Source organism: Mus musculus, chromosome 15 (assembly GCF_000001635.26).
Source record: "Mus musculus strain C57BL/6J chromosome 15, GRCm38.p6 C57BL/6J".
Classification (NCBI taxonomy): Eukaryota; Metazoa; Chordata; class Mammalia; order Rodentia; family Muridae; genus Mus; species Mus musculus.
In genome coordinates, this window is record NC_000081.6 from 89568286 (window position 1) to 89592666 (window position 24381).

Here is a 24381-nt window from a genome sequence, read left to right on the forward strand (position 1 = left end):
GGTCACCCTGCTGATTGGCCAGAAGGCTGTGGAGCTTTGTGAGGTCACAGCTTGCAGGCCAGGTTAGGGCAGGAGTATGGTAGAGATGCTGCCAACTGTCGCTGTGCTGGTCTTGGCAGTGTCCGTGGTTGCCAAGGATAACACCACGTGTGAGTAAGTGTTGGTCATCTTGGTAGGGGGGTGAGGGTCCTTATGAATAACAGGTCCTATCTAGACTCCCTTTGTCTGGGCTAGAATGAGCAGTCATCTGAGCCTTAGCAGGCTCTGTAGTGTCACAGTTCCTGTGACCCCACATCTTTAACTCAGGTCCTTCCTGCTTCCAGAACTGTAATCCTAGAATCATTAGGTTTCTAGCTGACCATGGCTTCCCAGAAAGGGGGTGAGGGGAGAGGGGTGATCCATTGTTCCTAGATCTTTTTCCACTATTTCAGTGACTGGCTTCATTGCCTATCAGGTATTGGGGCCTAAACATTAGGAGACCCTGTTCTCCTCAGGACTTCTGAGGTAAATCTCCTTACGCGTGAATTCAAAGGCATCATATGCCTTTGCATCTCTGTCCACCCAAAGACTCTCATCCCTAAGGGACTCAATGCAAACAACTCCAAAACTCTAGGTAGCCTTTCCCCTGTGATACGTTCCTAGAACTTCCAGCTCAGGATCCCCCCCCCCCCAATGCTTAGGGGACACTGTATTAGCTTGAAATTATTTGCAGTTTTTTTCTCCAGACCCAGATCCACAGCTCCACAACCTCCTGAGTCATGTGACACTTGCTTGGGTCTCCCATCCAAGATTGGTCCTGAAAAACCATTAGACCTCCACTCCATAGCATTTTTGACTACCACTGTGTCCAGGGTTTCCCGTCAATACCTCTAGGGCCCATCTAGATATTTCCTGGAGACTGTGACCTCCTGCATACCTTAGGCTGCCTCTCCTACCCTAAAGCTCCCCGCCCCATCTTTCCCAACCCTGTGTCCCTGCCTCCCCCCAGGTGTGGAGGTACAAAGACTGGATGGCTCTTCTTGATTTGAGCAGTTTCCTGGTCTCTCCTCAGTGGTCCCTGTGGGTTACGATTCAGGCAGAACTCACAAGCAGGTACCCGGATTGTCAGTGGGCAGAGTGCGCAGCTTGGGGCCTGGCCCTGGATGGTCAGCTTACAGATCTTCACGTCCCATAACAGCCGCAGGTACCACGCCTGTGGAGGCAGCCTCCTGAACTCCCACTGGGTGCTCACAGCTGCCCACTGCTTCGATAACAAAAAGTAAGTGTGGGGCTCAGAGAGGGAGGTCTCTAGGGTACTCTGAATGGAAAGGGAAATTTCCCCCAGGGGGCTATGCCCAGGGTCTCTGTGGAGCTCTGGGGCCATGTGGTTACCAGACTCTGACCGAGCTCCGAGGTACACCACAGGCTTTCCTCTGGCCAGTCTGTGAATGAGTCCGACTGGCGCACCTTTGTCTCCTCAGAAAAGTCTATGACTGGAGACTGGTTTTCGGAGCACAAGAAATCGAATATGGAAGAAACAAGCCAGTGAAAGAGCCCCAGCAGGAGAGATATGTGCAGAAGATTGTCATCCATGAGAAATACAACGTAGTGACGGAGGGAAATGACATTGCGCTCTTGAAGATCACTCCTCCTGTTACATGTGGGAACTTCATTGGACCCTGCTGTCTACCTCATTTTAAGGCGGGTCCTCCCCAAATACCCCACACCTGCTACGTGACTGGGTGGGGATACATAAAAGAGAAGGGTGAGTATGTGTCGGGGCTCCTCTGTGGGCCCTGGTGCCGGTTCTCCTTGCTGGCTGTCTTTTTGTGGCAGGGGTCATGGCGTGTGGGCTGAGCTGTTTCAGTTCTCACGGCATCATGAGTAGAGAGGCTGGCACTATTCACGACTGGAGAGTTCAGTGTGAGAGGAGCTGAGTCCCATGTCTAAGGTCATGGTGTCCAGTTTGTCGGAGGGCATGGCCCGCAGTAGCCTGGCTACCTATGGGAAGGTTGAACGGCGGCAGGAAGAAGTCAAACCTTGACGTGGTTTAGAATGTAGCAGAATCGTGCGTGTATCTATCAGCTGGAGGCTTAAACTGAAGCAGTGTTTGCAAAAGACCCCTGGATCTGGCTTCCTTGCGACGAGAAACACAAGGTGTTTCCCTCAAGTGTTCTGAAAGCAAGCAAAGGGCTGGTCTTACAAAGTTGAAGCATCTCTGACTTCTGAGGTCTCGGGGATGTCTTAATTCACTATCAGCAGTGGGTACCTAGGTGGTTTCCCTTCCGTGGATAGTCATAGGGCCAACACCTTTCCTACCAAATGACTTGATGTTCTTTACATAGACTGGGAGGGATGTAGTTGGTGAGCATACTTCTCTTTGGGCCGTTAGTTCAAGACTCCTGGAATGGTCCAGCAGATCTCTTGGCATTCAAGATGTGTAAAGCCACCTTTCTAGCTCTGTCTTTATTCATGTACCATTGCCCCCTGGCCCACAGAGCACCAGGGGAGGAGGAGTGTTTTCTGTAGCAGACAGGGATACAGGAAGTGTTCTAGAGCCACTGATGGCTCCACAGTTAGATCCGGAGTCCCAGACAACCTCCCCACATCCTTAAAGTCTAGGGCCACTGTCAACACCAGAAGTAACAGGTCACCCTCTTGAGTCCCAACAGTAGGCAGCAGGGCATCCGTGGAACAAGACCAAATGGAACTTTTCCCCTGCTCACAAACAGTGCTTTCGGCTTCATGAGTACACATTTTTATTGCTACATTAGGGATGTGAAATGTGACTGACATTAGTGGAGACATCAGTCCCTTCTTAGATTTTTGGAAAATGTAGGCGTGCCAATTTGAGACAGTTTGGTCGTTTGGGGCTTGCAAGGCAGCCTTGTATCTGTCTATCTATCTATCTATCTATCTATCTATCTATCTATCTATCTATCTATCTATCTATCTATCTATCTAAAATCCCTGATCTTCTCACTCTCTTTTTCTTGAGGTGATCTAAGTCTTTAAAGCAGTGGCACTTAAATTGTGGTTTGAGGCCCCTTTGGCAAACGGATTTACATTACGATTCATGACAAGTAGCAAAATTACGGTTATGAAGTAGCAAGGAAAATAATTTTATGGTTGGGGGGGTCGCCACAGCAGGAGGAACTGTATTAAAGGGACGCACAGCGTTAGGAAGGCTGAGAACCACTATTTTTATAGGTTTACGACCTGACCTACCCTTCAGGGGAAGGGGTCTCACCCTCGCCCACCTCAGTTTTCGGTTGTTCTTGCTGGCTTGTGGCGGCAGCCATCTGATGGGGGTGGGCATCCCATCTGCCGGTGCTCCTGGCTCTTACCTGAGCATGCACACATGCATGCGTCAGCTCTGTCTATCTGCCCTCTGATCATATACATAGCCTGTGTTCTTGTAGACCTTGGGTAGCTGGTCTCTGGTTCTATAATCCTCTTAAATCAGTGGGGGTATCGCTTTTTGTCCTGCTGCCTATATAAAGACCTCAGTCTTTAAAAAAAAATTCCCTAAGCCCCAAACTCTCATGGCTTGTTTATATATGCTTGGTTTTTGCCCCCTTTTTGAGTTTGTCTGCTTTGTGGTTGGAAGCACTATCCGGATACTGCTCCTTTAGTTGGGACTTTGAGTTCTTAGAGGCCTCCTATTGAAACAGTGTGGTATCGAGAACATTCTGCCTCAGGACCCCCGGCTTTACATAGTGAGGTTTGTGACTTTCAAGACTATGGCCTTAGCCACAGACCTAAAAATGTTACCGATCTTAATGGCCAGCAAATTTGGGTTGCTGTTATTATTTAAGTGTCATTCCCACCTCAGGAACAGTACTTGTACAAACCTCTCACTAATGCTGGGATGTGAGAGGAGGGGACAGCTCTATTGAAAACAGAAAACGAAATAAAACATCCCGTTTGAAAAAAAAAAATCCTTTAAATACCCAAAGCTCAGGAAACATGCATTTAGCAGGCACCTCCTGCCTGCCTGCTGAATGCTTATCTCTGCATATACTGGCCCCAAGCTTTTCCTGTCTTATCCCCTCCACTGCCCATGGCATTCAAACCTACAGTGCCACGGGAGGGGGCTGTTCCAGCTGCGGCATGTGAAACAAGATGAGGCATAGCCATGCCTTAAGTCAGGTGCACACTGCCTGCCTGAGCTGAAGTATAACCCATGTCTTTCCTAACCCGCACGATAGTGTCTGTGGTACGAGAGAGGCCTCACTCGACTCAGCTGTCCTTTTCCAAAACTCTCCTCAAAGCAGCTCTGAGACACATGGGAGGATCCTGTCTGAAGCTGGGTGGAGGAGTCGTAATGGAGGATTAAAACAAAACAACAAAACAAAACAAAACAAAACAAAACGGGGAGGGTGACTTCTAGACACACAGTGGAGAATGAAAGGTGTGTCCCAGTCATGGGTGTGGAGAGGGGCAAAGCCTGGCCAATTTCTCGAAGTAGGTGGGCGGTGCTCCAGTCCCTGATCCAAAAACAGGAGGAAAACGACAGTGGACTTAGCACTCGGCACATACTAGTTGTGCTTGTTAGTGCTGCAGCTAGCCTACACAATCCCTCCTCCATCCTTAAGATAGACACCATCTCTTAAGATATCTTAAGATAGACGCCATCTCTTCCTCCAGGCAAAATTCTTTCTACCTCTCCTCCCACCTGTCCTTTCACTGTGCCTTTCTTCCCCCTCAGGAGTGTGAGGGGAGCCTGAGGGGAGCTTTGTTAACCAGAGCGCTGCATAGGATGGATGGAAGCTCACGGTGGTAGGGGAGGAGGCAGGGCTTTCTCCGGCTCCTCCCTGCGCACTGACTGACAACTGTGTGGCCTGGCTGCAGCCCCCAGGCCATCACCTGTCCTGATGGAAGCACGTGTGGACCTCATTGACCTCGACCTGTGTAACTCAACCCAGTGGTACAATGGGCGTGTCACATCGACTAATGTGTGTGCAGGGTATCCTGAAGGCAAGATTGACACCTGCCAGGTAACTTCCTTCTGGTACCCCAGACCCCCTGGGTCCCTCCAGGGATCCTAGCCCCTGAGAGCTCATCTTAAGTCTCCAATCTCCATCTTTTCCTTCTCCTTTCTTGCCCGAGGGCCAGCAACTCCAGTGACTTGTTCCCTGGTACCTCTCCTTGACACCCACCATCACAATAGTATGGTGTTCCTACTGAGAACATGTCATCACACGTGGCATTTGACCCCAACATTAGCATACAGAACACATTGCCCAAACCTGGTCCTTGAGAGACGGTGCTTTTCTTTTTCCCATAACGCAAAGCGCCCAGAGCCACCAGTGTTCATGCATGCAGGTAAAGCCACATGCATGCATTTGTGCCCTCATCTTATTGCAAGGCACCTCAGGGCCCCTCCCCCACCCGCCCTCCACATCCCAACGGATGTTTGCAGCTCTTACCCTCACCAGTTGTGTCTTAAGGCAGCAAGAAACTATGTGGCTACAGACATTTGTTCTCCCATAGCCCCATCCATGAGTCTTCTGGGAAGGGAGAGTGGTTTAGGCTGAAAGTGACCCCTCTGTCCTTCTGGACAGGGGGACAGTGGTGGGCCTCTCATGTGCAGAGACAACGTCGACAGCCCCTTTGTGGTCGTGGGGATCACGAGCTGGGGGGTAGGCTGTGCCCGTGCTAAGCGTCCCGGAGTCTACACAGCCACCTGGGACTACCTGGACTGGATTGCTTCCAAGATCGGCCCTAACGCCTTGCACTTGATTCAGCCAGCCACCCCTCATCCGCCGACTACCCGCCATCCGATGGTCTCTTTTCACCCTCCTTCTCTTCGCCCTCCTTGGTATTTCCAACACCTGCCTTCTCGACCGCTTTACCTGCGACCACTACGGCCTCTGCTCCATCGGCCGTCTTCGACCCAAACCTCCTCATCACTCATGCCCCTCCTCTCGCCCCCAACCCCAGCCCAGCCTGCATCCTTTACCATTGCTACACAACACATGAGGCACCGCACAACGCTGTCTTTTGCTCGGCGTCTCCAGCGCCTCATAGAGGCCCTGAAGATGAGAACTTACCCTATGAAACATCCCTCCCAGTACAGTGGACCAAGGAACTACCACTACCGCTTCTCCACGTTTGAGCCCCTTTCCAACAAACCCAGCGAGCCCTTCCTCCATTCCTGAGAAAAGAGAGATGAGTGAAATAAAGTATATATTTGTATATAAATATATATGTACACTCGAGGACATGAACTTCTGTTTTCTTCAACTCAACCCAAATCTTCCTCCATCAAATTTACATCCTCCCTGCTCAGCTCCAATAAAATGGAATTGCTCAATATATATTTTTTTTAAATGTTGAAATTTAATGCTTGAATAAGCAAACTTGGGCCATAGGCCAACCATGGTCCTTACTTCATACTTTATTGATACTGCAAGGTGTTAAATGCCTCTGTATATGTAGCTAGCGGGTGGAGTGAGAGAGCTCATTCTACCAACTAAACTGATCAGAAAAGGAGGGGGTGGGATCCCCCTAAGTGGCGGTTCTCTTGATGCTGTCATGAGATTGGCACAAAGAGATGCCTCTGTGTGAAAGGCCTGGATCCTCAGAAAACAAGGGATGGCCAGGGTGCTTGGCAGCCACAAGAAGTGTCTGCCACCACATAAATAGTCTTACTGTGGCTGATCACACATTACCTGCTCAGGGTTATTACTGGCCTGTAGCTAAATCTACTAGTTCTGGGACTTAAGCCCATATGAACTTATTTGCTAAAGCTTTCCAGGAATAATAGTGGGGGAAGGAGTGTTTTATGGATGCACCTGAGTGTGGAATGGCTTTTTACAATCATTAGATGTTTAAGAATATCCATTGTGGGGATGGCTCAGTGGTTAAGAACACTGGCTGCTCTTCCACAGGTCCTGAGTTCAATTCCCAGCAACCACATGGTGGCTCACAACCATCTGTAATGGGATCTGATGTCGTCTTCTGGTGTGTTTGACGAGAGCAGCAGTGTATACACATACATAAAATAAGCAAATGAATTGTAAAAAAAAAAAAAAGTTCATTGTAAGGAACAGAAACCAGTTTGAACCTTTTTAATGACACAAAGCTATGCGGGGCCAATAGGAATGGGTCAGAAGCGAACGCTTCAAGGAGCAGCGAGCCCAGCAAGGCATGGAAACGGTCTGAAGCTTCCTCAGAATGGCTCTGGGCACTCAGTCCAGCTTGTCAGACTTGGCCCACACTGCTTGAGACTGGGGTCAGTCCTCAGCCTGACCACATTTGTTTGCTTAGTCCTGAGAAGGATGCTCTGACGGGCTCGGTTTGACGCTCTGTTTTGCTGTTCATTCCGGTCAAGAAAGTAACTCAAGTCTGGTGTCTGGATTAAACCACTTGTGTTTATCAAAGATGGTAGGGCAGAGAGAGGCAACCCTTCCTGAAATCAAAATGTACTTAAGGATGCGTTCCGTTCTCAAAGGTTGTCCTTTACTTTCCAGCTGTGCTGCTTTGGATTTGTAGGCCTGGAAGGCCTCTGACCACTCAGAGAGGCACCAGGATCCCTTTGTGTTAGGGATTAAAAAAAAAAAAAAACCAGCAGGACTTCGGCATCAACCCAGCTTGATTTGGCAATGGCTATTCACCTGTGTACAGAAGTAACACTTTTCACCTTACTGGCTTACTTTGGATTGCGTGGTCCCTTGCTTGGAACCCCAGACCTATTTCTAAAAGCCTGGCACCCAATGTGAGAGACTCTCTGCAACCAAAGGTCCTGGGAACGTGCACACCTGTTGTCTCATGGCTGAGGTTCTGGATATGGACAAATATATCTCAGGCTCCTGAACTAACAGAACCCCAATTCTGAAAATGAATCAGCAGTGTTGAGATAAGGGCATCGAATGAGCATAGCAGCAACTAGGTAACTCCCAAGCACAAACCAAGGCAAGAAAATTGAGCTATGGCATACTGATGTGGTTGGGTAAGTGAGTCACTGAGATGTCCATCCTTGGAAGTGGAAAACAAAAGGTCCAGGGGGGACAACACATGAAACCAGTACAGGGGGTGAGGGGGAGGTGAGAGGTGGTGTAACTCCCAGGAGGACTTGGGAAGGGAGGAATGGAGATCCTTTGATGTTCCCCATTTAGTCCATGAGGATGAAATTTGAGGTTCTGGGAAGACAACTTCTGAACCAAGAGAAGAAGAAGAAGAAGAAGAAAAAAAAACAACAGGGAAACGCAACTTGGAAGTATGAATAATGCTTTGGTGGGCGGGATGTCTGGAAGGGCGATTTGAGTGCGATTGAAATGTTCAATCCGATGAGAAGCGAGTGTAGACTCCAGACCTGCAGTTCCGATGGTATATAGGCTCCACACCAACTGCAGTAGTTAAAGGGCCTCAGCTGGTCCTCAAGGGTTATCACCATAGAAACAGAGAGGAGTTTGAGCCTCTCTCATCAAGACATCACCGTTGTAAGGATGGGGAACCAGGCTCTGTCTTTGGGTAAGCAAAAGGATAAAAGATCTGAGACCAATAAAAGTAATCTGTGTCCTAAGGCACATGCTACAGTATAGGGTGGAGGTGGTCAAAAGGGAAAAGAAAACCCATTAAGGCTGTGTGTCTTAGGGTTTCTATTGCTGCGATGGAACACCATGACCAAAGGCAATGGGTAGCAAAGGGTTTATTTTAGCTTCTAATTCTCAGGTTGATATTTCATCATTGAGGGACTCAGAGCAGGGCAGGATCTTGGAGGCAGGAACTGAATCGGAGTCCATGGAGGAGTGTTGCTTACTGGCTTTGCACCTCATGGCTTGCTCAGTCTGCTTTCTTAGATCAACCAGGACCACCTGCCCAGGGATGGCATCAGCCACAGTGAGCTGGGTTCTTCTACACCAATCATTAAGACAATAGCCTATAGGTTTACCTCTAGGCTAATCTTACATAATCTAGGTGTTTCTCAAGATTCTCTCTTCTCAGTAATGAGCAGAGTTGTGTCAGGTTGACAACCAGCATACTGGGTGTCTGAGCTTATAGACTATATTGATGATGAGAGGCGAAGAGTGTGGAGGAGATGATTATGATCCTTGCTGGAGAAGAGACCCCGGACCCTCTTTTCCCTGATACAACAGCAACAGAGTAAACGAGAGAAAAGAGAGCCACCTTCTAAGGGGGGGGGTTCCTCTGGGTCACTTCTCTGTCTCTGTGCTGGGAGCCCCAGTTCTGAACTGTCAGCTCAAATTCCAGTTCTTTTGTATACCCCAGTCTCTAGTCTAAGAATGAACCTTGAACAATGGCAGAAGGATATCCAAAATCCTCCCTTGTCCACAGAGGAGTCCCCTTAGTGGATGTTCCCATCCAGGGACGGTCTCCATTTGTCAACATCCCCCTTTCCAGTTCAGAGGCCTTCAATTACACAGGGGGCTAAGGCCTTTGAGAAAACACCTGTATGTGACATTTGGTTTATGAAATCAATATCTTGGGCCTTAACTCTATACCTGGCCTGAGTTGATGTCAATGTTATCACCTTCTCTAGTGGACAGGGGCGATGATAAGAAGAGCTGCTGCCACCTACATACATGTAGGTGAAACACATAAAACATTAAGAAAGCCAAGGTTGCTACCATCTCTTTGAGGCTGGAGAAATAACTCAGCAGTTTAAAGCATTGTTGCTTTTGTGGATGACCTGGATTTGGTCCCTGGCACCTACGTGGTGTTTCAAAACCATCTTTTTAGTTCCAGGGGCTCTGACATCTTCTGACTCTGAAGGTACCAAGCCCACATGGTGCATGGATGTACATGCTGGCAAGATACTTATACATGCAATCTTAAAACAACAACAACAACAACAACAACAACAACAACAACAACAACACAAAATGAACAATAAGAATGCCATGACTGGATGGGGTTCAAGGATGGAGATAAAAAGATCCCAACCAATGACTTCCATGGAATAATAACAGTGAGGTTCATCAACGCCACTCGAGGAATCTTTGAAACTTGGCCATAAAGGGGATTGGAAAATCAGTACTCCAGTCTTAGACTGGATAATAATAAAACATTTAATATACAATAGGGAAATTAATATGTAATAGGGAAAAGAAGAACGGCCTACAGTAATTCTAGAAAGGCAAAAGGATCAGATGAAAAATGTGTTTGGGGCTAAGCATTAAAGAGCCGTTGGGACGTGGCATGGTGAAGTTACACTTTATAAGGAACAGCTGGCCAAACATAGTGAAAGGTTATGAAATGTTTGAAAGGAAGAAGATTCTAGAGGCAGAAATGAGGGGAGAAGGGACATTTCATGAGGGAATGCCCTATCTTAAAATGAAAATAAGAAATAATACCCTGCACGACTTTTGCAGAGGACTAAAAGACATTAAGAAAATACCTTTTGTCACCTCAAGCTGAAGTCCCTGGGCGAGCGTGGAGGGTTTGAGCTCTGTATGCGCTTTCTGTGGTGCTTTTTCTGGTTCTCAGGGACAATTTCCTCACATCTAGGGTCATTTCGAAAATGTGCTAAGGCTCTTGTTAAAATGTGTATTGTTTTTCTAACCATAGGAAGGGAAAAAAAAAGATTCCAAGGGAATTAAAAATCTGCTTGATGTTTGCAATAGGAAAAAAGTTTGATAATAAAACTATGGATGTAGGTAATCTTAATTCTCTATAATGTGCCATGGATTTGCATTTGATTCTTGTTTAGGGAAAGAAATAGTAAATGTGTGTGAGAGAGTTATTGAGAAGGATATAAGTACGAGTTCATATTTTTGACAATTTTATATAATAAAACAAGATTTTTGTCCTAAGAATTGTTGGGCCCCATTTTGGCCCTGGTTTGAGCCTTGAGGACAAACCTGAGCCTGGCTCCAATTTTGAGACCTGTCTCAGTCACTTCCGTATTGGGGTGACTCAGCAAGACTTGTTTGGCCCTGCCTCTGCCCCACTGTTGCTGATGTAGAGCTTTGCCCTTGGCCCTGTCAGTGACTCCATACCCTCCGTCATCCTTCCCTGCCTCCTATGTCATCTTACCCCACCTAAAATCCCCCTCCCTATGTTTCAAACTTATATAAGCGAGAGGCCGATGCCAGAAAGTTGAGTTCCTGCTTTGACAAGACTCCCAGCTCAGTGTGTTTCTTCTGGGTCGTTGACACTCGCCATTCCGCTCAGCCCTGGAGGGACTCCGGCAGGATCGGGACCTCTCTCCTCTTGCCTGGACCTGCAAACCTTTAGTTACTATTTTATTACTATGGAGAGACACCATGATGGAGACAACCTGGAAGAAGGAAGACTTTATTCGGGGCTTACAGTTTTAGAGGGTGACTGTGCTGGCTGCTCTTGTGTCAACCTGACACAAGCTAGAGTCATCGAAAAGGAGGGAACCTCAATTGAGAAAACGCCTCCATAAGATCCAGCAGTTGGGCATTTTCTCAATTAGTGATTGATTGATGGGGAGAGCCCATTGTGGGTGGTACCATCCCTGGGCTGGTGGTCATTGGTTCTATAAGGAGGCTGAGCAGGTCATGAGGAGCAATCCAGTAAGCAGCACCCCTCCGGGACCTCTGCATCAGCTCCTGCCTCCAGGTTCCTGCCCTTCTTGACTTCCTGTTCCGACTTCCTTTGATGATGAACTGTGATATGCGAGCCTAAGCCTAATCAACCCTCTCCTCCCCAAGTTCCTTTGGTCATGGTGCTTCATCACAGCAACAGGAACCAAGGTAGTGAGTTCATGACCATCATAGTGGGGAGCATGGCAGCAGGCAGGCAGGCACGGTGTTGGGTTAGTAAATGAGAGCTTATATACTTTTTGGCAAGTAGGAGGCCCACAGAGAGAAGGGTAACTGGGCTTTTAAAATCTTAAAACCCACCTCCAGTGATACACCTCCTCCAATGAGGCCACACCTCCCAACCCTTCCCAAGTGGTTCTACCAACTGGGAACCATGCTTTCAAACGTATGAGTGTACGGTGGCTATTTTCATTCAAACAACAGGAAGAACAGAACCAAGTTAAAGCCACATCACAGAAGGTTTGAATATATTGTATAAGGTTCGTGGAGAATGGGACTTGAGGGTGATAGATGTTTGATGATAAAGGTATTAAAATTCCTAAGATTATACCAATCTACTTGTGCTAAAATTTGCAATTTTTTTCTTGTCCTTAAAAGTTTTGAGTCAGGGGGTCACTGTGTAACCATAGCTATCCTGGGACTGACTGAGTATCTGGTCCAGACCGACCCTGATCTTTCAGTGATTTGCTTGCTCTGACCCTTGAGTGCCTCCACAGCTGGCTCCATGGTACTCTCAATAGATTAAAAAAGTTGCAAACAGGTCAAATATTTATCGGTGAATGAATAAACAAATTGTTGAATATATACATGATAGAACACAGTCTAATTATGAAAGAAACAAAGTACACGATGCATGGATGAAAATCAGTCTCTCTCTGACTCTCTTCTCTCTGTCTCTCTCCAAGACAGGGTCTCTCTTCATAGTCCTACTGTCTTGGGACTCATTATGTAGTCTAGGCTGGCCTCTGCCTGGGTGCTGGGATTAAAGGCATGCACCACTGTGCCCTGCTCTGGATGAATCTTGAAGGTGGAAGAAAGTTAGACACAAAAAGTCACATATTGTATGATTTCACTTATATGAAATATTCAGAATAAATCCTCAGAGAGAGAACACAGACACCACCAATACAGACTTCACTTTGGAGTGATGGAACCACACAGAGTTGGCAGGTGTCCCACACTGTGACTGTATGGAATGTACCGGAAGGTTAATCGTGTGCATCTCACCTCAGACATTGCATCCCTATTTAGTCTAATTTAGTCCCTTCAAAAACTGGTTAAATCATAAATGGACACCCTAAAACTTATAAAAGGCGTGGCTTAATGACATCTGTTGTGCAGTCGTTATCTATGAGCATTCTGGCTCCAGCACCAGTGCTGATGGAGAAATGCAGTTTCCCCAGAGAAGTGTCTGAGCTAAAGTAGGAGCCGCTTTGCCTGGAGGATACAGATGATCTCCTGTGCCTCATGTGTGCACTGGCTGACAGTCCCCTGGTCTTCAGGCAGGACCAAATCTTCCACAGTTTGTCCTTCCATGCATCTCGGGGGTGTGTGAGGTGGTAGTTGTAATGCTGGCCTGCAGCTGAGATAAGATCTTGCTCAGTTTCTCACCTCACTCTGTTCCCCTCACTCAGCTGAGAAAGCAGCCCCAGCAGGCCATCTAAAAAGATGTCTTTAGGCTGTCTCAAGGAAACCTAATACAGAACAGCTATGGGAAAGCCAATAATGGTACATTTTTGAGTACGTGAAATCTATCTCACTACAGTTATTTACATAAAGAAAAATACCCACTGGCCAGAGAGTAGTTCCAAGGTAGGACACTTATTTAGCTAGCTCTTGAGGTCCTGGGTCCAGTGCTCAAAATTGCAACATACACATGCATGCAGGCATGCACACACACATGCATGCAGGCATGCACACACACTCCCAGATTATTAATCATTTACCATAACTATTGCTTTTCTTTTTAGGAAGAGTCTCACTTTATAGCTATGGATAGCCTGGAATTCACTCTGTAGACCAGACTGGACTTGAACTCCGAGGTCTACCTGCCTCTGCCTCCCGACTGCTGGGATTTAACAGTATGCTCCACTATGCTGGGTAACATGTTTTTATTTTTCTTCTAAAAATCTTATCTCATCTGCATAATGCATTTCGGAGAATCCCTGATGAGAAGTCAAAGTTGAACATGCAAGCATCACCTACTTAAAGGTGAAACACTTGTTTCTGAGATCTCAAATCTATACTTAATTAAAAAAAAACCCACAAACAATAAATTCTACTGAAATGCTCTCTATAGTCAACCAAGAGCTAATTTGGACTACAACATGGTAGCAGATCAAGGCAGTCTTCCTTCATCTGTGTGGCTTGTGTTTTTGTCTACTTCAGACTACAGAGCACAGACACTCAGTGTGGTGGCTTGAATGAAAATGGCTCCTGTTAGTTCAAGTTTGAGTGCTTGACCTGGTGGAACTATTGAGGAAGGATTAGGGGGAGTAGCTTGGCTGGGGGTCACTGGAGGTCACTGGGGATGGGCTCTGAGGACCACGTGTGACACCCTAGCCACTGCTCCAGCTCCATGCTTTCCTGCCTGCTGCCATGCTCCCCAGGGTGATGGTCCCAGACTCGCCCTCTGAAACTGTGAGCCCCATTAAACGCTTTCTTCTGTAAGTTGCCTTGGCCATGGCGTTTTGCTATGGCAATAGAAAGGTAACTGAGACCCTTAGTGTTTACGAAACTTTATCTTTATTGTAAAAAAAGGAGACAATATAAACAAAATAATGATAATGCAAATGATGCTCAAGACAATCGTGACATCATCTAGCAAGCTGCAGAGAAGCAGGGCAGCTCTTCCCTGCTGTCTGCTGCCACCCACAGAAGACGCAGTGCTTAACTCGCCCTAGAGAGGTGGAGGAAGGCTTTCTACCCTGAGATGGAGGCAGTTTTTGTTCACGTGGTGGGGAACAGTAAGGTGTGTGTATAAGCAGATATGGCTACACTTGTCTTCACTGCACTGCAATCGAGTCCTGCTGCTGTGCTCTCAACTGACCGAGAAGAGCTCCCAAAACAGTTGGTGCTAGAAAAGCAAATTTGGAATTAATGGTTGTCTGTCAAAAATATTGTTGACAGGGACAGAGGTGTCACAGATGGATTCCATAGGAACACATCGTCCTCAAGGGTTTGCATCATTCTCTCGGCAGAAGTGAAGGGACAGTCCCTGAGGTCAGTTTGGGAAGAAAGACAACAAACACCTAAATGTCTACTAAGAAGACATGAGCATGTTCACTGTTTCTGCACTATCAGGCTGCTGGGGTGGGGGTGGGGGTCGGGGTGTGTGTGTGAATGACACGGATCCCTCATCCTGATGCAGGAAGATGGTGGGTATCACGCCTGTCTAGTTTCTTTGTATTGACCTCATCATGTACCACAGAACAGTGGGTTTGCAGGAAGTTGAGCAGGGGTAGCCTAGAGATGTTCTCCAGAGATGTAGGGTGTTCCAAATGGCTCCCAATACCCCAACTCTGCCATGTGTGGATGTCCTCAGGTTAGGAAGGAGATGGGCTCTTGGTCGTGTCACTCTGCTCTTGGCCTGACGTATCCTCTTCTTTCTGCTCCAACTTGAAGTTCTGTGAACAAGGTCATAGGTGAAGCCTGACCCTGCATCTATCCAGTTATAGTCCTGAGGCAGCGAGGGGTTGCAAAGGCAGGCGAAACCCCATGTGCTAGGTTGTACTGCACATCTCTGAAGAAATCATCGCCCTTTTCTACCATACCTGAAATGGGGCCCGGCTTACCTCGAGCTCCTGTAAAACCTCGTCCATGAAGTCCTGGGAACTCTCTTTGTAAGCCACAGCTAATCGAATAGCATCATTGAAGAGCTGAGGGCGAGGCGGAAATGGCGGAAGTGTAGCTGTGGGGAGGACCCTGGACCCCAGCTTTATAACCAGCAGTCTCACCCCTCACCGGCCCCTCTCGTCACCCCGTCCCACAGGCAGTGGACTCCTCTGCTGCACCCAGCCACGCCCTGTCCTTGCCTCCCTACCCTCCTCTCCTCCCGGTGACTCCTAAGTCAGGTGTCAGCAGACTGCCTCAGGGCTGCCATTACCTTCACAACATTGGTACCATCAGCAGCCGAGACAAAGTACAGGGGCAGGGAGAACTTCTTGGCAAAACTGAAATTCTTTTGAGTCATCTGTATGTCTGCTGCAGAGAGAAGTGGGGCATTGGCTTGTCCACCCAGGCAATGGGAAGAGTTTGGAGGCAGGGTGAGAGGGGAAGGGACTGTCAGGGACTGCCCTTGACATGGGTAATATGGGTCTGTGTCTTGGGAAGACAGGGTCTCGCTGCTGGCCTCCCTACTAGAAAGGGAGCATCTTGGGAAGGGAAACAAAGGTGGGCCATTCTTTGAAAGAAGGAAATGTGTGGTGCTTGGTCCCCAGGAATTACTGTCACCCAGGTGCAGGGATGGCCCCACCATCAATTTTATTGGCCACCAGGATGCATGGGATCTCCGGCCTGAACTCCCGAAGTTCTGCATACCAGGTACCCAGGTTCTTATAGGTGATTTTCCTCTGGACATCAAATACCTACAGAGGGTAGAAGACAATTTAGATGTGTCAAAGTACGTTGTCAGTTCCAGACAACACACACCCAAACAGGTGCATACAAACTCAGACCAGCACCTTCAGGACAGGGCCAGAGAGAAACTACTGGGCATGCATTACAAGCAGAGTCAGTCCCAGACAGCAAAGAGGGCAAGGTCAAATACAAATGTCAGAGCAGGACTGAAACAAAAATGGCTGCCCCCTGCCCGCCCTGTGTGTGTGCATGTGAGAGAGAGAGAGAGAGAGAGAGAGAGAGAGAGAGAGAGAGAGACAGACAGACAGACAGACTTCAGGTTACATTGCTTCATTTGCCTTATTTCACACTCTTTTATTTAATACTGTTATTAGAATTAGGACTTTTTAAGTTCTCAAGGGCTTTTGTGTTTAAAGGACTGTGGAGGAACCGGTGACCCTCCCATGACCCCTTCACTGTCCTGATCCAGCAGCTGGCAAGCCCCTCAGGTGGCCTTTATGTGCGCACACCACTATCTCACTATGTGCTACCAGTACTCCGAGTCCTGTGCATGCACACAGGGAGATGTAACCACACAACATCAGAGGAGGCTGCATAGAGACAGTGGCATCTAAGCGGAGCCTGGACCACGAGCAGCATTTCTGGTGAATGGGTTTAAACTGCAGCGAACTGAGGGATGAGCAGAAGGGAGCTGGTGAGTAGAATGGACCGTCTCTGTGTCTCCCTTTTGTGCTACTCCTCATGGATGACTGGGTACCTACTCATAACAAGAGCGGCGGTGTGCGTATTGTAGGAGGTGGGGCTAGGAGGGTTAGGTGGTGTCAAATGCTATGAAGTGCCAGGGCAAACTTACATTTTGTTGGCAGACTCACAACAATGGTGTCAACCTGTGTCCTTATCAGAGGTGCAGCATCTGCTTCCTCCCTTTGTGATTCGGGCCAGAAAGACTTACACAGCTGTCACAATATGGCGTCTACCTGGCTCTGTTTATAGACTCAGTCTTGAGGTCTAGCTGCCATTCTGTGAGCTAGTCCATATCAGTTCTTACTCACAAATTGTCCTAACTTGGTGACAGTCCCTAGGGTTCCTAATTCAGAGAACTATACTATGGCACTGGGGCTCGGACCAAGGGCAAAATGCATTCACCTATGCACAAAACCAGTCCTGTTTACTCCCTAGAAGCAAACCCAATCAAAACCAAACCGAATCAAACCTCAAGTCAGCCTACTGACTCATGTGTCACAGATGCTTGGTAGTCATGAAAATGTTTTATCTGTGGATTAAAAGACAAACATATCCCTTCCCAGCAATGTAAGGGTGGTGGCCTAGAAAACGAGCCTGGGGGCTCCCAGGAGAAAGACTGTTACAGTCTCAGTAGAGCCCTGTGCACAAGGGACTTTTGGGGACTTCGTGCAGCCTATCACCCGCAGCGTGGACCCGTGGTAACTTTCCTCGATAGCACAGTGAAAGCCTGCGAGGGAGGTGAGGGCTGGTCTGAGAGGGACAGGCCTTCCAGGAGCCGTGGGTTCGAGCTGAGGTGCCCTTGAAGATTTCCTGTGGGCGTGCTCCCACAGTGACCAGGGGTGGCCCTGTCTCAGCCACAGTTCCTTTGAACACTGAATGGCTAAGGGAGCCCAGCTTCCGTGCTTTCTTCTATCTGCCCCCATCTGAGGACAGTTCCTCTGGTATATACTTTTTTAAGAAGCTCTGGGGTGAAGCATCTGGGTGGACTTGAACAACCCTCTCCTACACATCTGTATTTGTTTGGTAGCGGGCTGAGGACCATTGATTCCTTGTCTCCTTACCCCTCAGGCCAGAATTGCCCAGTGCCTTTTTTTTTTTTTTTTTTGGTCACACTGCCCAGCTGGTTTCATACCATGATGCAGGCGTGAGCCTTGTGGTAGTAGGAAGCATGCATGCTCTGGAACCGCTCCTGGCCTGCTGTATCCCAGAAGTCTGCAACAAGAACACAACTCTGTCTACCCGATGGGGTTGAGGGGCAGGGAGACCCCTACATGTGCCAAGCATTTCCATGCAGGTCTCTATGCAGAACCATGAGTGTATCGTGGGACGTGCGTATGCAATGGTAAGTGGAGGGAGAGAACCAGAGGGAACAACAATACAGATAGGGAATCCCAGAAGATGGCACGGAGGTGCCCCTTGTCCCCACACTGAAGATGGGACCCTTTAAGATCTAAATTTCCACAGGTGGTGGACAGTCAGTATATATGGCCTGGTGACCCCAAGGGCGGGCAGGTCATGTCCTACATTTGAGAAGTGGTTAGGCCAGAGATGTAGCTATTAATACTAGCTGATGTTCATCCCTACAGTGAGAAGTTTACTCCCTGTCAAAGGCCTCTGAGCTCCTTTCTCTCCAGCAGGGATGGTCTTCCAGTGTCTGCTTTCCTAAAGCCTGCCCTGTACACCAGTCCTGGCCTGGGCGCTGTGAGGCTGCATGCCCTTGTGAGCCTCACCTACCACCTCCCGCCCTGTCCCTCCCTCAGCGCGGCCTGAGGGCCCCTGCTGCTCACCCACAAGGATCGTCTTGCCGTCTACTGTGGCTGTGTGCTTATACAGAGTCAGAGCATATGTGGACAGTTGCTGTGGCTGGCTGGATGCAGGTTAAGGAGCAAAGGTGACTAAGCAGAGGTAAGGGATGGGGATGGGGTGGGGGTGGGAGTGGGGTGGGGGTTTTGAACGGGTCCTTTCCTCACTTAATTTTCCTTACATTTTTGAGGCAGGTCTCACTATGTAGACCAGGCTGGCCTGGCACTCACTATGTAGACCAGGCTGGCCTAAAACTCAGAGACCTCTGCCTGGGATTAAAGGTATATGCCATCATGCCTGGTCCTTTTTGGGTGAGACAGCTTTTCCAGTGTAGCCTCAAACGTGAATATCCTGACTTGGTCCTCTTTATAAAGAAGTTAGGTTTCAAGTTGAGTACATTCTACAGATAGGGGGAGACAGCGTCAGTAGCGCAAGGTCTAAAGAAGGGGCTAGGAGAATGTCCTGGACACCTGAGTGTGGGGTCACATGGTGCAGGGTTTTACAGAGAAGTAGTGTCACGATGCTCTCAAGTGGAACTGTGGATGCTTTCATGGACAGAGTTCTAATAGGCTAGAGCATCATGATTGTCCCATGGTAAAAACCACTGACAGGCCTGGCACCAACAAAGCAACACAAACGGAAGTTCATGTGTGTGTGTGTGTGTGTGTGTGTGTGTGTGTGTGTGTGTGTAACATGGACAGGTTAGTGAGCCACACTGAAGCGACACCAGTGGGCTTGGTATACAGTGGATGGTACCAGTGTCTGGGGCTAAGTCAGGGAGAGAGGAATTGGCTCTGCAGTTCTTGCATGTAGCACTCAGGGGCCCACTTAGGGAACTTTTAAAAGAAACTCTAAGTTGCAGCCCCTTATTCCAAATCTGTACAACACAACAGGATGGGGGAAAGCTGACCCCCATGATCTATAAAGCTTCTTCCTACAGAAGACGTTTTCAGCTCTAAGGAACGAGGTTAAATAATTTACTCAAGGTCGGAGCTAGTGAAGAGGAGGCAAAATTTGTATCCAGGCGTTTGATCCAGGCTAAGTGCTGTTGTTATTCTTCCTGCCTTCCTGGTAGAAATCAAATGTAAGTGATTTCTGGCAGCAGCTCTGGGTTGTATGGTGTGGTCTGGGTCAACCTGTGAGGAGCCAGTGTGAAGGGAACCCACTGCTCGTCCCTGGGCTGCTGGACTGGAGGTTAGGATGCACGAGAGTGGGAAAAGCCACAGGAACAAAGGACACTGCAGGTCTTTAAGGATACAATCCATCCATGAGAAATCTCTCCATGAGTCTGTAACGGAAATGGGTGAGGTCACAGGTCACGTATCATCTCTAGCTTCTTGTCCCTACTTTGTCACCCTGCAGGCTGACAACTTGGAAGCCACCTGAGGCTTCCTATCTCTTGTGAACTCTGTCACAGTTTCTAGGCAAGCCCTCACGCGGGAATCACCATTACCAAGCCCACAGAGCCAAACCACTGGCGACTCCCAATGGTCAGTCTGCACGGGGCTCTCCAGCCCATCACGTCCATCTCACATCCTGCTGCACACAGAATCACCCCTCCCTGTGCACGGGGAAACTGAGGCCTGGAAGACTGTAGTCTTCATCTAATAGTCATTTTCTCAAGGCTCTGCCATTCCTTAGGGCTTAGCTCAAGTGTCATCTGAGCAGGATGGTGACTCTGTGTTAGGTAAGAAGTTCTCCACCCAGTGTGCACTCCTTCATCCCTCCCTGTCCTGCACAGAGCACAGCACAAACATTAAATTACTGTGGTGATGCTATCAATTGGAACAAAGTGCATGGCACAGCAGTTTGTGAATCCTTAGTCTACTGCTATGTCCCCATTTTGGAGGCAGCGCATTGGTCCCCAGTTAGTATTTCAACACATGAATGTGAGCAGCTGATAAGCTTAATTTAGTACATATTTTGCAGCCATGGGGCAGCTTTGAAACCTTTTCTTGCTATTATAACCACTGACTACCAATCAGCCTATACAGTAAATCTACACAAAAAAACAACAAACCCTGAAAGACATTAAAATCATATATATATTAAAAATAGCACACATACATTTTAAATAAGACAAAAACCCAGATTTTAACACTTCTATGGTGAATAATTTCAAACGTCAACATGATGAGATTTGAAATCCCCTGGGAAAGGGGCCTCTGGGCACAGACTGAAAACTGGCAGAGAACTCGGGAGTCCCACTGAAACTGAACAAGGTCTTCTCACCCACAGGCCTTCCTAGACACAGATTCTATCACGGTCTCTAACATCCTGCTTAACGTATGAAAGGGGTGGGAACTTCTTATATTCAAAATGTCTGAGAGGCCAGAACTGTGTTAGTCTTTTGATGTTCTGTTAGCTGCTTAGATTTTAGGCTAGTGCTGACTTAGGCCTTCCCTGGGCTTCTCGCCAGTCCAGATTTCCCTAAAGGTCTATCAATTATTAAGCCAACAACTGGTCTCCCCTTGCCTGACACTTCTGTTCTCTGGGTAATCTTCCAAATCCTTACTTTCATTGCATGGGATCTCACTGAGGTTAGAGCAACTGTAAGACACCACAGCTGAGCTTCCATGGGAGGTGGAGAAACGAATGTCTGTTCGGAAGCTTGCCCCAAACTAGCAAGACCCCTAGAAACCATTCATGGCTCTGTGAGTCTGACGTAGAATGTGAGGTGACCTGCGGACTTGAGGGATGGGAGACGAAAGTGGACATTTACGTAGGAGCAACTCTCCCCTCATCCTTTGAAGGCAGAGATGAGTGTGTATCCTCAGCACCGCACCCTGAGTGGGTGAGAGGCAGGTGCCTGATGGAGAGAAGCCAAAAGAGTGCAGATCTCCAGGTGGGGAGTTCTATACCTGCACAGGCAGGCTCTGTGCAGAATAATCCAGTCATTTACACCATTGCAGTCAGTTATCGTTCAACCTCGGGGTGGGGGTGGGGGGTGTCTCTCCAAGGAAGCATCTTTCCTGCCTTTATTCTACCTGTCCTGTTCCTTTCCCCATCCCCACTGCCCTGTTCCAGTAACCCCCCAACCTCACAGAGGCAGTAATATCGCAGTTGCCACCCCTCTACTATACCAGTAATTTCCAGGGCAATCCACCCAACAGCTCTTGTGAGGACTCAGAAGGCTCCCTGATTTCTGTCCCTTCGACTCTCTCTCATTTCCTCCTGAACACAGTTACTGACATTTCTGCCCATGCACACCTGGTCTCCCATCATGGTGCCCCCCTCACCAGCTCACAGAAACCACATACACTCTCTCCATCTCTGGAGGACCTTTCTCATCCACCCAGGGCCGCTCTGGGGTCGTTTGCTCTTCCCTGATTTTCTGACGTACTTGGACTTGCCCACCGCACTGTCCCCCAGGCAGATGATCTTCACGTTCTCATGGGTGTCGTACTTCTCCTGCTCCAGCTCACAGTGCCTGTTTCTGTCCCCTGCCATCGGCTCTTGTTGGCAGACGACTGCCAGCCCCGGGGTCTCGTCACCGTCTGGGAAAGCCGACAAGAGTTCGCCGTTAAGAGGTGAGAACTCCCCTCAACTAAATCTAGTTTCTTCTTCTTCCTGAGCAGCTGATGAGAGAGAACCCACATCCTGACAACTTGGCCACCATGCGCTGAGCCTGGGAGCTCTATCTCTGTCTCTGGAGTCTCCTGACATTTCTCATTGCAGAGGTGTCTGGGTCACACCTCTCTCCCTACCTTCTGTACTAGATTTACAAGTTCAGCATATATACATTTTCTATATACATATTTTTACTTGTAAAAACACAAGCAACAAACATCAACAGAGTGCCCAAGTCACATGGAAATCTGATATTTCGCAAAAACAGGCAGACATTAACTGTACAATCTATGATGCCTGACCCATTCATGACCACTTTCCTTCTCTGTCCCATTGCTGCCATCAGCATCACAGTCCCTTCACCTTGGTAATTCCTCAAAACTTTTATTTATTTATTTTTATTTTGCGGGTGTCCTTTTTAAACCTCTAGTGGCTTTCAGCCTTCCTAATGCTGCAACTAGTGGCTCATGTGGTGGTGACTCCCTCAACCATAATATTATTCCAGTTGCTACTTCATAACTGTAGTGATGAAAATATCTGTATTTTTCTGATGGTTTTAGGTGTGCCCTGTAAAGAGTGGATCATTAGACTCCCAAAAGGGTCACACAAGTTGAGAACTACTGCTCTGTAATTTTACCCAATTCCTAAATGTAGATGATACAAACAATACCATGTCAAGACTTTGTCCTGCACTGCCTAAACTCAGATATTTAACTGCTCATCAGTTTTGTAAACAGGAGACTAGGGCATATAGGAACGTTACACGTTAAACATAAACAGTAAACTAGTTCTATGCACACTTCTCATATTTCCACAAGTATAAGACGTGACTACTATCCAGTGTCAACACCAGTGCGTAACATCATCTCTAGCCCGGTCCACTCGTTTCATATTCAAATCCGATTCGACAAACACTGCTTCGAATGTACGAATGTACAATAATCCAGATTCTTCGCCAGCTGGACGCACGGCATTCACACTACAGCCTGACTGGGAGTGGTCCGTTCGAAAGCCAAACCCCGACTATCGACTCACAATGGAAGCCCTCAGTGACTGTCAGTGTCTTCGCGATTTACGAGGGCTTTCTTTCGTGGGACAAACGTTTTTTAGGCGCCCACCAGGCCTAACCCCTCATCTCCTTATAAAGGACCCGCGATCTGCGGTCGGCTCTCGGCTGGGTCTCCGCCTTCCCTCCGCCCCACCTCTCGGGCGGGTTCCCCAGGCACTTTCGGCTTCGCGGAGGCTTAGAGGGACCCGGAACACCGCAGATGCGCTCGCCCACCACAGCCCCTGGGCCGCCAAGGCAGCCAGCCGCCTTACCCGTTTACAGATGACTGCAGTCCCGCAGCAGCTCGGCCGCGTCTCTGCCGCTGCTACGCGACCGCACCAGGACCCCGAGCTGGGCTGTCCGGCAATGGCCCGAAGGACCTCAGCGAGGCGCGGGCTGGCTAGCGCAGTGCCTGTCTGTCTGGCACCTTCCAGGATGCGCATCTGTTCTACTGACCCGGGGATGACAGAGCGGATGCTCTGGCATACTGGTCTGCGGTGGGAGTGGGAACCGCAGGTTGGAGAGGCATATGGCCAGCAACAGGTTGCTGCAGTATGTGATGCCTTGTTTCTCGACACACCCCCCCTTAATTTATTTATTCACTTTCCATACCGGTAGCTGCCTCTCCCACCCGACTCCCCCTCACACAGTCCCTTCCCCCATCTCTTCCTTTTCTCAGAGAGTAGAGCCCCTGCACCCCTTCCCCGACCTTGGGTGTTCTCTCACCTTGGCACACTAAGTCTCTGCAGGGCTAGGTGCATCCTTTCCCACTGAGGCCAGATAAGGCAGCCCACCCAGCTAGAGGAATTCCACAGACGGGCAACAGCTTTAGGGGTAGCCCCCTCCCCACTCCAGTTGCTGGGGGACCCACATGAAGACTGAGCTTCACACCTACTGTGTGTGTGTGTGTGTGTGTGTGTGTGTTGTGTGTCCAACCGTGTATGCCCTTTGGTTGGCGGTTCAGTTTCTGAGAACCCTCAAGGGTCCAGGTTATTTGACTCTGTCAGTCTTCCTGTGGAGTTCATATACCCCCCCCCCCCGGGGGGGGGCCCTCAATCATTCCCCCAGCTCTTCCATAAGAGCCCCTGAGCTCTGACTTTCTTAATCTCTCTCTATATA

At 48.5% G+C, this 24381-nt stretch overlaps 2 protein-coding genes across 18 annotated transcripts; one reads left to right on the plus strand and one right to left on the minus strand.

Annotated features, from left to right (window-relative positions):
• The first annotated feature begins 40 nt into the window (after nt 1-40).
• Acr (acrosin prepropeptide) lies at nt 41-10568 on the plus strand. Of its 9 annotated transcripts, XM_006520299.4 has the most exons (6): nt 56-153; nt 1033-1092; nt 1178-1258; nt 1461-1744; nt 4834-4979; nt 5547-10568. In XM_006520299.4, exons 1-6 carry the CDS (start codon nt 77-79, stop codon nt 6141-6143), a joined length of 1245 nt encoding a protein of 414 aa, XP_006520362.1. In that variant the 5' UTR covers nt 56-76; the 3' UTR covers nt 6144-10568. The 9 variants fall into 9 exon arrangements, with proteins under 9 accessions (XP_006520363.1, NP_001264174.1, NP_038483.1 ...); XM_006520300.4 differs by having other exon boundaries at nt 41-153; nt 1052-1258; nt 5576-6302; NM_001277245.1 differs by having other exon boundaries at nt 41-153; nt 989-1258; nt 5547-6300.
• Nucleotides 10569-14241: 3673 nt separating this feature from the next.
• Rabl2 (RAB, member RAS oncogene family-like 2) lies at nt 14242-23675 on the minus strand. Of its 9 annotated transcripts, none has more exons than XM_011245717.3 (9): nt 23535-23675; nt 21988-22141; nt 19849-19932; nt 18629-18708; nt 17974-18053; nt 15994-16105; nt 15625-15722; nt 15314-15397; nt 14242-15145 (listed from the first exon to the last, which is right to left on the minus strand). In XM_011245717.3, the coding sequence occupies exons 5-9, from the start codon at nt 18013-18015 to the stop codon at nt 15065-15067; spliced, it is 417 nt and encodes a 138-aa protein (XP_011244019.1). In that variant the 5' UTR covers nt 18016-18053; nt 18629-18708; nt 19849-19932; nt 21988-22141; nt 23535-23675; the 3' UTR covers nt 14242-15064. The 9 variants fall into 9 exon arrangements, with proteins under 9 accessions (XP_011244019.1, XP_006521389.1, NP_081093.2 ...); XM_006521326.4 differs by having other exon boundaries at nt 15625-15719; nt 19903-19932; nt 23535-23657; NM_026817.3 differs by having other exon boundaries at nt 19903-19932; nt 23535-23638.
• Between the last annotated feature and the right edge of the window lie 706 nt (nt 23676-24381).

Excerpts from the sequence above, each read along its gene's own strand:
- Acr (NM_013455.3), top strand. The coding sequence starts at position 77 with ATGGTAGAGATGCTGCCAACTGTCGCTGTGCTGGTCTTGGCAGTGTCC. Across the intron at positions 154-1,051 it reads AAGGATAACACCACGTGTGA|TGGTCCCTGTGGGTTACGAT; the intron begins GTAAGTGTTGGT and ends GTCTCTCCTCAG. Across the intron at positions 1,745-4,833 it reads GGGATACATAAAAGAGAAGG|CCCCCAGGCCATCACCTGTC; the intron begins GTGAGTATGTGT and ends GCCTGGCTGCAG.
- Rabl2 (XM_030248727.1), bottom strand. The coding sequence starts at position 18,011 with ATGCTTCCTACTACCACAAGGCTCACGCCTGCATCATG. Across the intron at positions 16,106-17,973 it reads AGGCTCACGCCTGCATCATG|GTATTTGATGTCCAGAGGAA; the intron begins GTATGAAACCAG and ends TACCCTCTGTAG. Across the intron at positions 15,146-15,313 it reads AGGTTTTACAGGAGCTCGAG|AACTTCAAGTTGGAGCAGAA; the intron begins GTAAGCCGGGCC and ends CCTTGTTCACAG.